At 38.4% G+C, this 13744-nt stretch overlaps 1 protein-coding gene across 1 annotated transcript; it reads left to right on the top strand.

Annotated features, from left to right (window-relative positions):
* The first annotated feature begins 205 nt into the window (after positions 1-205).
* cox5ba (cytochrome c oxidase subunit 5Ba) lies at positions 206-2308 on the top strand. The gene is made up of 4 exons (XM_084401373.1): positions 206-401; positions 764-834; positions 1732-1831; positions 2005-2308. The coding sequence occupies exons 1-4, from the start codon at positions 305-307 to the stop codon at positions 2115-2117; spliced, it is 381 nt and encodes a 126-aa protein (XP_084257499.1). The 5' UTR covers positions 206-304; the 3' UTR covers positions 2118-2308.
* The last annotated feature ends 11436 nt before the right edge of the window (positions 2309-13744 follow it).

The raw sequence follows: 13744 nt of genomic DNA, 5'->3' as shown, positions 1-13744 counted from the left end.
TTTGTTTTAAGGGCATCTCAAATGATTTTTATGATTATTACAGCAACAATAGCTGTAGCATGTGTAATTTGGACGAAGCTAAAATTAAAATGTAACATTTTTGTATCTAAGGCTTTTCTGTCCAATATTCATCGCTATCCACTTCACACCAAATCTTTTTTTTAAATGCTTGAAGAAAACCACTTCACAGCATATGGTATGGAATACATATGGTGATGACGTCTAACGCACGCGACGCGAGGGTTACATAAGCGCCTCTTCGACGTCATCAGCCCGATTCTGGTAGTTTTGGGGAAGAGGAAACATGGCTGCAAGGTTACTGCTGAGAACCGCCGTACGGGCCGCGACGACCTGCAGGCCGTCTCCAGTGACCGCTCTGAGCAGAGGGATGGCGGCGGGAGGTCAGTCTTTTATCTCGGGCTGTTTTAATAACCGAAACGCGCCGTAGCATCATTTGAGAGTCAGTTTGAACGCGTGCCAAGGACGCGATGCCTTCCGCGGAGGTCGATGCTCTGACCGCACCGGCAGTTCAAACAGGAAAACGGTTGTTTAGTTATGATTTCTCATGGGATGTTCTAAGAAATTGTATCGTTTTAATACGTGTTATTGACATCTGTGTAGTTTTAAAGAAACCACATACATGTGTTCTGCTTGTATTGGCAATTAGCAGTTTCCAAACACAAACGTGACTAATGTGAATTGCTGGTCGGTACGGGAGTTTTTAAAAGTCTTTTAACATGAATGTGACCTTTTTTTCTTGCAGGTATTCCATCTGACGAAGACCAGGCCACTGGACTCGAGAAGAAGATTATGCATGCTCTAAAAACAGGCTCAGTATGTATTCTGGTCTTATGAACCGTCAAAGCTGTCAAACTAAATGTTTATGCTTACATATAACATCAGTTTCATAGATAAGGTTAAATTCGTCCAAAAATGAAATTCTGACATTATTATTCTTGATCCAAACACACATGCTGAGTGAGTTTTGAAGAATTTTAACATTATTTCTAAACCGCTAGTTTCAGAGTCTTGTCCGTCATACTCCAAGAAAGACACAAGTTGTCCATTTGACTTTCAAAGGTTGCATTTTGACCTCATGTTCGGCTTAATGTCATTATGAAATTGCATTATGGTTCTCATGTGTGAACTTGAAGAAAGACGTTGTGACCAAATTGATATTGAAATTAAAGGGTTGGTACACCAAAAATGAAAATTATCCCATAATTGACTCACCCTCAAGCCATCCTAGGTGTATATGGCATTCTTCTTTCAGCCGAACACAGACTCTCATTAAAAAAATCCTGGCTCTTCCCAGCTTTATAATGGGAGTAAATGGTACCTTAGATTTTGAAGCCCAAAAAAGTGCATCCATCATAAAATTAATCCATACGACTCCAGGGTGTTAATAAAGGCCTTCTGAAGCAAAGTGATTCGTTTTTGTACGAAAAATATCCATTTTAATAACTTTTATAAACTATAATCACTGGCTTCCGGCAATGGGCCAGACGCGAGTCTAGTTACGGCGGAAGAGTGACCTCTGACCCGACGCATGACGTAAGATGTAGGAGTAGCGTTAGCTTTGGTGAGAGTAGACGCCTCTCGCGGTTCAAACAAATAGAGCTGGGCAACAAACTCAAGCTCCTCTTCTTATCTCTTATATATTATCATCATCAAACTTAATAAAAATTTAAATTAAAATGGCTGCATGTATCTTGATCTTTCCCCTCCCAGGATCCTTATAGCATGCTGAAGCCCAAGGAGTATGCAGGGTCAAAGGCAGACCCCCATCTTGTACCTTCAATCACCAACAAAAGAATTGTTGGCTGTGTCTGTAAGTTATAACTCTAGATTCTAGACCAGGGATGGGCAGCTTCGGTCCTGGAAACTCTGCAGGATAGTGGCTCTCCAGGACCGAAGCTGCCCATCTCTGTTCTAGACACTTCACACCATAGTTTTTTTGTTGTTGTTGGAGGTTGTATTGAGCACATGCTTGTGTCTGTCCAGGTGAGGAGGACAACACTGCTGTGGTGTGGTTCTGGCTCCACGACGGTGAAGCCCAGCGCTGTCCCTCATGCGGCTCTCATTACAAGCTAGTGCCTCACGAGCTTCCTCACTGAGCCAATGTGTCACATCCCAGAACTCCAGATGTGGTGACCTCATTCATGTTTGTCTTTTTCCAAAGAAGTACAGGGGATGTAACCTGTCCTCCTGGTGTGGGACGCAATGTTTTAGCAAACAATTTCCGTAAATTATTGGAGTGCACATTTTGCATTTAGCCCGGTTCCACCTAATAAACATGCTTTACTCTTACTTTGCCTCTTGTATATTTAATTCAGGTTCATTCAATTCTCTGTGCACCACTGGTCGCAAGTGTGGACACACTTTACTGGATTTGTTTCCTGTGACCTTAAAAACCTATGAAAACGGTCTAATAGTCTTAGATTTAGTTAACAATGAAAAATATGGGTCTAAACCTTTGACTGGAAGTTTATCAATTTTATAAAAATGTCTGACCATAGCTTCCCCTTTATTGATGAGACTATTTGTACAGCGGTTTTATTTCACAACAGACTCCTAGCTTTAATTTACTCTGAGTGTTAAACTGCCAAAATCCTGTCACATACAGTGACTTCCCACTAGGAAGTTTATCTGTTTTTGTGATTTCTTCCCGTGTCCACAAGGGGTCACTTGTTTGTAAGAATGAGAATTGCAGAACCTTTGGGAAGAATGCAAACACAGGTGTCCTAAAAATAAAACGAAAATGTCTCTATTCTAACATTGCCTCAAATACTCAAGATACAACTACATTATTAAATCTGTTTTAAATCTGTAAAATTGTGAACAGTCTCCTACACTGTATATAGTTCCCATATTGCTATTATTTTCATATAGTGTTTAAGTCTAGTTTCTGGTTCTTAATCTACTACCAATTAAAGTAGGTAGGTAATTAAAATGCAGATTGCACATTATTGAATTACATCTATAAGTCTATGCTAATATTTAATTTTAGTAAATTGGCTTTTGAGGCTGCTCTTCATTTGACAAAAAAAAAAAGACACTTAAGTCTTGATTACCTAATGGTTATTAGCATAATGGAATTCATCAATATTAATTTCTAAGCTGTCATTTCATCCTCTCTCCTGTTTACTGCAATCATTTAATAAGCATTGCAGGCACACGTTAATTCGTTTATATATATATATATATATATATATATATATATATGTGTGTATAAAGTCATTATAATCAATGCATCATAAGATAAAAAAAAAAATTCATGAATGTGAAAAATGCCTTAAGTGGGTCATTTATGCCTTCTGCAATTTTTTTTTTTTTCATTTTTTTTTCTTTTCATTTCCCTGACAAAAAAACCTGAAAGTGAGCTGTTATGAGCAATTTGCACATAATTGCTGACATTTGCTGAGGCAGACTGTGAAAGCGAGGAAAATGCATTTGAGGGCGATCTTATTTTCTGCGCATCGCTCCAATGAGTTGTTAGACATTGTGGCGTTGTAAAAAAAAAAAATAAAAATCACTGCAGATATTTTGTATTTTGCCAGTCTGGCAATCATTTATATTTGCTGTTTAAATGGGTTTAAAACCGTGCTTATTTTTTCACTTATTTTAGGTGTGATGCAGCCTGAATCATAATCACACTGTGTTCGTGTTTCTCCCATGGTTGTTTTCTCCATTCTGGAACCTGATGGAGTTTGGGTTCCTTGCCACTATTGCCTCTAACTTGCTTAGTTGGGGACACTTATTATCCAACAAAATTATTGATTTGATGTTGTTGTATGATAACTGAACTGAGCTGGACGATGACATCATTTTTTGCATGATGAATTAATTGAATAATTAATGATCTTTAAAACGGATCTGAATCAACACTGAACTGACTTCAGCTGAAATGCATTATTTTCCTGTTCATCACTTGTTTAAAGCCCTATATAAATAAAGGTGACTTGACTTGGAAATGTCACTGAACTGTACAAAAGGGATTGAGAAAAGTTAAAAGTCAAGGCAACATGATGCACTGGAATTTTTCATTTCACTCAACACAACTGTCTTAATAAATTATTCATGTGGCAATGCATGCTGGGTGCTCACAAACACAGCAACAGTTTTGTTTGTTCAGACCTCTCAGACAACAAATAGACTTGTTAGAACAATACTTGAGGGGATATTGTTTGTCTGACTTGTGTTTTTATGTACATTTTAGACTAATCCTTTGTCTGTGTTGGAATGATAATGGACTGATAGTTTGCTACTTACTGAATACTGTGTTTTTAAATAGTAAGTGAAACAGCATGCATTATTCCATGGCAGCATCCGAAATCACATACCTCCCTAGTACTATAGTAGTTGAAAAACAGTATGTGACAAAAGAAGTATGTCAGTTCTCACAAAAGAGTAGTAGCCGGATTACCTACTTTTTCCTGCGAGATTCTGAAGTGTGCAAACGATGGACACTTTACTATCCCATGAGGCCACAGGACAGGATTTGAATGGCAGTGAAGCTGATGCTGGTAGGTCACATGACAGTGACAACATGGCGAATGTACATTCGGATTACATTCATACTACACACATTCATACTATACAGAACAAACTGTTTTAGCGGCCGTGAAGTACTTACTTATTAAAAATAAGCCTACTCAAGAGAGTATGCGATTTTGGACGCAGCCATTGAGTAGCATCAGGTTGTCATTTGTTTTATCATTAAATTTGGGGTCATAACATCAGGTGGTCCAATGAAATGGTTCAAATTTAGTGTTTTAGAATGGAAATGGAAGGTCAAGTTATATATAAGCCACCCACTCAGCTCTGGCTTGCATACTTCCCTACTATATAGAAGGCGAAAAGCAGAGTAGGCTAATATGTCAGAATTCACAGTATTCTTAAAATATGCGAAAAGTATACCACAGATTAATAACTCCTGAAGTGTGCATCTGACACTTTACTATCCCATGAGGCCACGGGAGAGGATTTGTGAATGGCAGTGAAGCAATGCAACTGGTCCTATGAACTGGTCACATGACAGTAGCCGCGTTTCCATTACAGATTCGCGCAAAACGTTTGCAATATTTTCTAAATGTTGATTAAAAACTTTTGCGAAATGACAGCGTTTTCATTAACTGATCAATCAATCATTAATCAATCAACTTTTATTTATATAGCACAATAAAAGCAACGGTAGTTAATTTGGCCATTGTGCTGTACAACAGGATACATATCTAAAAAACCAAGAAAAAAAGAAAGAAAAACAAATGTGAAAATTCAACATTAAAATCAAGGACAGTTGTAAGCCTGTGAAAAGAGGTATAGGTTTTTAACCTATGTTATGCGAGTAATTTTTTCCTCTTGCGATAAGTCATTCCAAAAATCATGGCAACTGATGTTAGTCGGTTTGAGTATATCCCAGCCACCGCACTAGCCATTATTTTTAATAGAAGGAGCTAGGCGGGTTATCCAAGCATTAATGGCAAGGAAAGCCTTGCTTCTGTGTGTTTCTCCCTCCTGCTTCAAGGTCTTGATCAACTGTAGCATTTCTTTGTTGTTTAGAATCCACTATTCCCGTAATACTTTTGTCTTTTATGAGTTTAATAAAGAACAGTCTCGTCTTCTGTCCAAACATACCACGTCATCTTTAAATAATAATCGACTTTTACGTATACACCAGATAGGTGACCTGTAGGCTAAATGAGCAAAAGTTTCCATTGCAGTTTTGCAAAATATTCCTCTTTCGAATTGCCTGAAAAACCACTTCATGCGAGCATAAAACTTTTTTTGCGATATATGGGAGCTTTTGCGAAATTGACGTCCCATTGGGCGTAGCCAACGCTATATCACGACCAATTCGTACGAGTGATAAAAAGGTGGCTAATTCGTACGAATTCGTCCAGCCTCACTCGTACGAATTTGTACGCTTTGTCTAAACCCACGTGCATGGTAGGTTTAGGGGCGGGGTCAGGGGTAGGTCATTCGTATGAATTCATACGAATTGGGCAATTCGTAAAATATGTACGATTTAGCAAAAATCTTACTAATTCGTACGAGTGAGGTCGTACGAATTAGCCACCTCGTGGAATTCGTACGAATTGCCGTGAGATCAGGCTGGCGTAGCCTTTTTTCAATTTTTCAATTTCAATTTACGCAATTTGAAAGGTAGCCTAATGGAAACACGGCTAGTGACAACAGAACGGATGTAGTATGTCCGGATTACAATTTAGATTCACTCATACAATTTAGAACATATTTTACTAGTTCAAAGGAAGAACCGAATTTGCGGATTTGCTGCACATCACACATTTTGGTGAATGTACTAGTTTATGTGTATTTTGTGCATGTTTCCTACAACAATGTCCCACAATTTGCTTATACACAGTATACCACAGTACGTTTTTTTTACAGTGTAAAAAATATCATTGTTACCATCTTTTCAATTTTCCATGCAAATGAAGTTAAAGTTACACTTATATTTTTAAGTGTTTGAAAGGATCTTGTTTTTCAGCGGGGTCAGAAGGGAACTATTCTTTTTCAGTTTATCCTTTTAGCACCGTCATCTACATAATGTGACCGTCCTTGCAGCGTTTCCTCGTTGAATGGAGTTCCAATGATAACGTAATGAAAGTGATGAGAGATGTAATGAGATAGATGAGGACGTTTTGCTCCCTCTGTAGTGGGCTGCCCATCACATCTGGCCTAAATGATTGAATAATACCTCTCAGTATTCCACAGGGCACGCTACATGTTCCTGCAAAATGACTGAAAAAAGCCAAAGCTCCAGGCGGTCTGAGTGTGTTGTGAGATTACAGAGAGTTGAAGATGAAATGATGTGAATTTCAAGGGGACGTACATGTTTTATATCCTTCCCTTCTCTTTGAAATCATTTTTAACATCCCGCTTGCCTTGTCAGCGTAGCTACGAGAACTTGCCTTTAATTGGTCTCCGAAGAACATTAAAGAAAAGTGTTGAATGATATTGGCATTCTAACAGTGAAAAAGCATCTATTTCACAGACGAGGAAGCTTAGTCATGTCTAGCCTTTCACAACTGCGTAAACAAGGTTGTTCTTTGTGATTCGAACAACTGCATTCAATATGATGACGGTAATGTTACATAATAGTGCTTTCCAGAGCCATCCTAACAACAGGTGTACAATGAATCTCCCAGAGAATATGCGAGGATATACTGTGACTAGATGTTTCGTATGCTAAAAAAAACACCCCCTCAGATATACACTGTTTTTGATAGGCTAGACTTCTTTTAATTATTTAATAGCTGTATTGTTTTCAGGCCAAAAGGGGCTCTCAGCATCCTTGCTTTGCACAAGTCATCTCTGCTTTTCAATTCTCCGCTTCCTTTCTGCATTTCTCAGTGGGGCCGAGAAAAGAAAACAACTGCAGAAGGGGAGAATTTTAAGGAGGGAGAGGGATTTAAATGTACCCGAGGAGACCAGCCAGACATTTGGCAGGCGGGGTCCATGCGCACAACACATTTCAGGACAATAGTCTATGATTAGCACTGTGCTTATCTGCGCAACGCGGCCTGCCATTAGTGTGCTGCAGGGGCGCTGTCTCCATAGCAACCAATCTGCCTAAAGTCCAAACCCCAGTTGTGCTTGTCAAAGATCCGCTCAAAAACCTCTATTCACCGTTTTCTGCCTTGAAAGCCCATTTAAGGCTATTATGGCCATTGTAGGTGTGCGTGGGGGGGGGATCACATAGATCTAGACATGGCTGTAAAACCGCACATTAACTTGATCCATTCGCAGAAGATTAATTAACCCAAGTGACCAACGCATAAATGTTTCGATGTGAACTTCACTATTAGCCTGACTGATATTTACAGACCCACCTATGAACGAACGGTGGAATAGTGAGCGCATTTCTCCACTGACACGTTATAGTGTGTTCGACTAAATAAAAAATGGCAAAAGGTTTATTAGTGGTGCTAATACAAGCACCACTTTTACTATTGCTCATTGGGATATTGAATTGAACAAACCCCTAGCTAACCCTAAGTATTAAACTTTGGTATGTAACTCAAACCACACCATTTGTGCTATACGGACATGAATGATACCTCAAATAACGTGGCTTCTTGAGGAGAGAATGATGTACAACTGGATTTCTAACTGACCAGATGATAAAATGTGGGGCTGGGTATTGACACAAATTTAATGATTTGATTCTGATTCAATTCGATTTGATTCAATATCGATTACTTTTTACTAATGCTGTAAACTATACAGAAAGTCAGTTGGTATAGCCTACTACATTACTATAATATTGAAGGTTAAAATTACTTTGTATACAAACACTTAAATTAGACACAAGGATTTTTTTTTTAAATAATAAAGTTTTATTAACTTTAACATTTAAAATGGTGGCTGGCGTAACTTGACAGATTTACTCAAGCATGCATTAAATATTGAAAAACAGTAAAAATGTAGCCTAGAGCATATATTTAGCAAAATGCTCCTCTCTAGAGTTATTTTTTTCTAGCGAAGGTAAATGCAGCATTTTTCTGAGGTAAATGCAGCATTACTTGATATAGGCCTATTGTTTACAAGCTGTTTTATTGACGTCTTACTGTGGTTGAACAGGGCCACTCAGCCGCCATCTTTCAAACGTCTCTGTGGCATGCAGCTCCAATCTCTTTGAATGGGGAAACATCAAATTCTATAAAACTGTTCACCAAGACTGCGATTAAATTTTATTTTTGAAATCACCAAGGAAATCAACTGTATCATTAATGTTGCTTCTAAGTGTTTAAAAAAAAAATTACTTCAGGCCTGCTGCAGCCAATGCGCATGCGTACTCAGAAGTGTTTACAGCAAGTTTACAGTCTAACCACCCAACGACTCGATGACTTGATATTATGATGCCTACACATCCACATTAAAGAGCGCCAATTTATTGTTTAAATATCGTAATAAAATGGACAGAATTTGAAATCTGTGACTTTGTTTCTTATCAAAGTATGATAATAGGCTACTACTGTAAGATTTTGAGATCCATCTTTTCACACTGAGGACAACTGAGGGACTCAATATGCAACAATTACAAACGGTTCAAACATTCACTGATGCTCTAGAATGAAACGCATTTAGAACCAGGGGGTGTAAACTTTTAGAATTTGAAGATCATGGTAAACTTATTGTGTTTTCTGGGAAACATGTAACTTAAGTATCTTCTAAAGGGCATTACTAAACGAACTTATATTAACTTACTAAATTAGCTACTATATATATACTGTATATATGGGTCATTGACGAATAAGGTTTTTAAAAGTGTAAAAAAAATAGAATGGAGATATAACTATATTTGAAACAATTTTTTAGTTTACCTAGGTGTTAACAATAAGATTTTGTGGTTTGTACAATCAATTAACACTGTTTTTTGTCATTTTTTACAAGATGGAAAAAACTTGTCACCAAAAAAGTCATTCGGTTTAACCACTGATTTGAAAGTTAAAAACTGATTTGACATTGATGTTGAGATAGTATATAGTGTGTACCACAGAAGAAATATTAAATAAAATGATAACTGATCATGTAATCATTTATTGGACTACTCTAAACACTCCCAACATATTCAAGTAAAACATTGCACAGGGAAAGGAGAAAAGGGGAAATGTAAAAAAAAAAGAGCCTTATCTGCTTTATATTTGTATTATTGTAGTTCCTTTAGTTATTAAAAACAATATTATTCCATTTAAATATTTACTATATCGGTTTTACCGAATGACCTTTTGACACTTGAAAATCTTTAAAATACCTTTATATGTAGTAAAATATAATTAAAACCTTTTGGATTCAGTAAAAGAGATCAAGTTGTACTACCTTACATACTTTGGATGTTATATATTTGTTTTTTTAATTATTACTAAGGCCTTTGGACAAAAAAATGACCCATCACGTCATTGACCCATATATATATATAGCCTATATAGATTTTTGTATTTTTTTATTTGCTGTCAAATCATATATATATATATATATATATATATATATATATCACCATATATTATATATTTACCAACGTTTGTTAGATTTGACCCAGCACCCCCCCCCCCCCCCACCCCCCCCACACACAGGAGACCTTATCACACACAGGTCATGTCTATTCTTGCTGCACATTCATTATTCCGTCTCTTTGAAGCCTCACACAGGTCTCGACGGCACGGCTGTGGTGCTGGCTGGTGATTGACTTGCACCCTGGTTGATTCATCTCAAATTAAAGCACATTCTAGTCGAATGCTCCAAAAATGAGGATTATCAAATGCAGACTCACAGCCTGTCTCCTGCTCTAAGGGCACCGGTGTCTTTGCAAGCTCAGGGAGAGCCTATTCAGACACATCTGGTCTGCCGAGCATTTCTGATAAAGACCAGCGTGATTTCAAAGGGAGATAAAACCCCTGAGAATTGCAGTGCGCTGAAAGACTCGACAGTCCTCTTTACCCCCAGGGTGACTTCAGCCCGGGCACCCGCTGTCACGCCATTATGAGAGGAGATTCTTTATAATTGCCCATTCCAGAAATGACAGATAAGGTGTGTGATATAAACTGATCGGACAACTTTAAATTTGACTGGAAAACCTGCTACAAAAAGAGTCTCTTCACATTTATATCACATCACATAATGTGATCTAGACTATATTGTTGGAGTTTAATCGGCAATTTAAAACAATTCTATATCTGATAATAATATTCTCCATTTAAATTAGCTTTTTGTTTTGAGTCATTAACTCTTTCCCCACCACTGATGGAATTGTCTGTCATTTATGACAACGCTTCCCCGCCATTACCAATTTATGGACATTGTCACTAGATTAGCGACTTTTTAGACCCCTGTAGAATTTTTTGTCAAAAATGCAACTAGCGACAAACAGTAACAAAGTATTTTTACTTCGTTGCAGTACTTAAGTACATTTTTCAAGTATCTGTACTTTACTGGAGTGTTTTTATTTACTGAACTTTTACTTTTACTTCACTCTAAAGCATAACATCATACTTTTTACTCCACTAAATCCCTAAAAAACAATGTCACGTGCTACATGACATGACAACAGTGTTCGATTTGTGAGCAAGCTGATTCTTTTCAATGAGACTGTTAAATCGGTTCGCAAATCGCACCAAACGATTCATTCACGAATTAGGCTGATCCGATTGCAGCTGTTTTAGAGTCAACAACTCACCGAATGATCCGTCCAGAGCGAGTCCCTCGAGTTAGTTCACGTAGTGTTTTTGCGCAGCGCGTCTGTGTTGTACGTCACACGCATCACACACATGACCAGCGTCGGCCAATAGTGAGCCTACGTGGTGACGTGTAACACAGACGCGCTGCGCAAAAACACTACGTGAACTAACTCGAGGCCCAGCTAGAAGGAAATGAATAGTGGAATAAAGTCGTTATTTTTGTTTTGTTTTTGCGCACAAAAAGTATTCTCGTCGCTTGATATACTTAAGATTGAGCCACTGTAGTCACTTGGACTATATTAACGATCTCTTTAATAACTTTTCTGGGCCAGCAAATCTCTCAGATTTAATCAAAAATATCTTAATTTGTGTTCCGAAGATGAACGAAGGTCTTACGGGGTTGGAACAACATGAGGGTGAGTAATTACTGACAGAATTTTCATTTTTGGGTGAACTAACCCTTTAATACTTTTACTTGAGTAATATTTTATAGTATACTTTTACCCAAGTATAATTGATTTGTGTACTTTGTCCAGCACTGGTGACAAATCTAGCGACTTTTCACAAGTTCACACTTACATAGAATCATATATAGGCTACATCATACTCGTTTCGTTCTTCCGTTGTCTGACAGAAAATATGTAAATGAAAACAGCTTTATTGGACTTTTGGCTATAAATATATAAAGATTACAATATGTGAGCACAGATTAGAAAACAGATAAACTGTCGACAGTTGGTGCATTACATCATCTAGCGACATTTTGAGCCATCTTTACTTTGCATTGAAAGAGTAGGCAACACCGCCTGCCATTGACAAGATTTTCCGGTGTCATGAGTAATCGATGCTGTGTCCAAAATAGAATACTTCCCTATATACATGTGAAAAACATTATGGGAAAAAATTTGTGATCTGAATACACAGTACTATTCCCCGAATGGCCTGCTACTTCCACCGAAAAGTGCACAATGCACACTTAATATGCACTTTACTATCCCATCAGGCCATGGGAGGGGATGGCATTTATGAATGGCAGTGAAGCAAAACAACTGACGCTGGTAGGTCATGTGATAGTAATGGTGGATTCAGACAGTACGTACATTCAAACTACCCATATACACATAACATACTTTATTTAACGGTCGCGAAGTAAATTCAAATTTAAATGTAGTACTCAGACAGTATAGCCTATGATTTCAAACCCAGGTGGTTGTTTTTTGATGCCTGATCAAAATTTGTTATCGCGATTTCTTGTTGTATGGCTAGGCAGAGTTGCGGTAGCTTGATGTTGCAAGTTAAATTTCCCGGTACAAAATAAAAGCATTTATACATATGTAAAAATATAAAATATGCATGCATCAAAAAAATGCAATCCATGTTTTCACTGTTATATGGTAGGGGGCGCTGTTATGCATCTTCTGAAATAGTATAGAATCTCCGGATCCAAAAGCAAGCAAAAAAAAGATGTAGAAACAAATGATAGAAGATTGTAAGCTAACATGATCATCAAACATTCAGCAGCATATAAATCAAACCTGCCTAACGTTAGGCGTCGCGTCTGAACGCGTTGTTGTCTTTGGAGCTCCATCGATTTGATTTATAAATCTTGATTTTATTCTTTAAACTTACAACAAACATTTTCTACTTTACCTCACTGAGAAGCACTACTGCTCAACCCTCATAGTTACAACGCGGACTGTTGAGCAGACGCGTCTCAAGCCTATTAGTGATCCAACGCTGGATACTCCTATAGGTTACTCCCGTGGATCACGGCTGAACGCGTCTTCTCAACACTCACTTACAAACATTTTTCGCCTATCGTGCGTCTACTCTACACCCGTACCACTAAAAAGACGGATTATATCTAAAACTTCAGTCATAAATTAGTATTAATATTGATAGCATCACTGGTAGCTTCGTTGCTAACTTACTGTCCATCTGTTAAAATGGCGAATATATCAGATGAAAGTAGTCTACCTTTTGGTGCAGGTGAGGACACATTTGAGCTGCACGCACTGCAGTCTGAGCTGGAAGCTGTTGAGAAACAGATCCACGACCTTTTATTGAGACAAGCCGAGCTGATAGACCGGCGGTTAGCTCTTGAAACATCACGCGCCGATGCACACAAATCAGAGATTAACGTTACTAACCCGCTGACTCCGACTTCGTCTACTCCGTGCGTTTCTCAACATAGGTCCCGAGCGCCGAGGTCGCGATCAGCCATGGTCTCGTTCACTCCGGCTCCAACACGCCACCACGAAGCCTGGGTGGTTCCGCAGCGGAAGACGCGAGTCAGGTCTAGACCAAGACTCTCTCCGACCCTCCCGGTTTTCGAGTTATCCACACAAAACCGCTTCTCCCCTCTTCGCGAAACAGAACGCGATGCTGTGATCATCGGCGATTCCATCATTCGGCACGTACGCGCAACGTTAGGTAAAAGTAAGGTGCACAGTCACTGCTTTCCTGGTGCTCGTGTTTCTGAAATCGCTACTCACGTTCCCGAGATTCTGAACGGTGACGAGCGCGTCGGAACTGTTGTCCTC

The sequence above is a fragment of the Rutilus rutilus genome, assembly GCF_951802725.1.
Source record: "Rutilus rutilus genome assembly, chromosome: 25".
Lineage (NCBI taxonomy): Eukaryota > Metazoa > Chordata > Actinopteri > Cypriniformes > Leuciscidae > Rutilus > Rutilus rutilus.
This window is presented reverse-complemented; position numbering and strand designations above follow the sequence as displayed.

Coding starts and splice junctions, on each gene's coding strand:
- cox5ba (XM_084401373.1), top strand. CDS start 305: ATGGCTGCAAGGTTACTGCTGAGAACCGCCGTACGGGCCGCGACGACC. Junction 835..1,731: donor ATGCTCTAAAAACAGGCTCA/GTATGTATTCTG, acceptor TTCCCCTCCCAG/GATCCTTATAGCATGCTGAA. Junction 1,832..2,004: donor AAGAATTGTTGGCTGTGTCT/GTAAGTTATAAC, acceptor GTGTCTGTCCAG/GTGAGGAGGACAACACTGCT.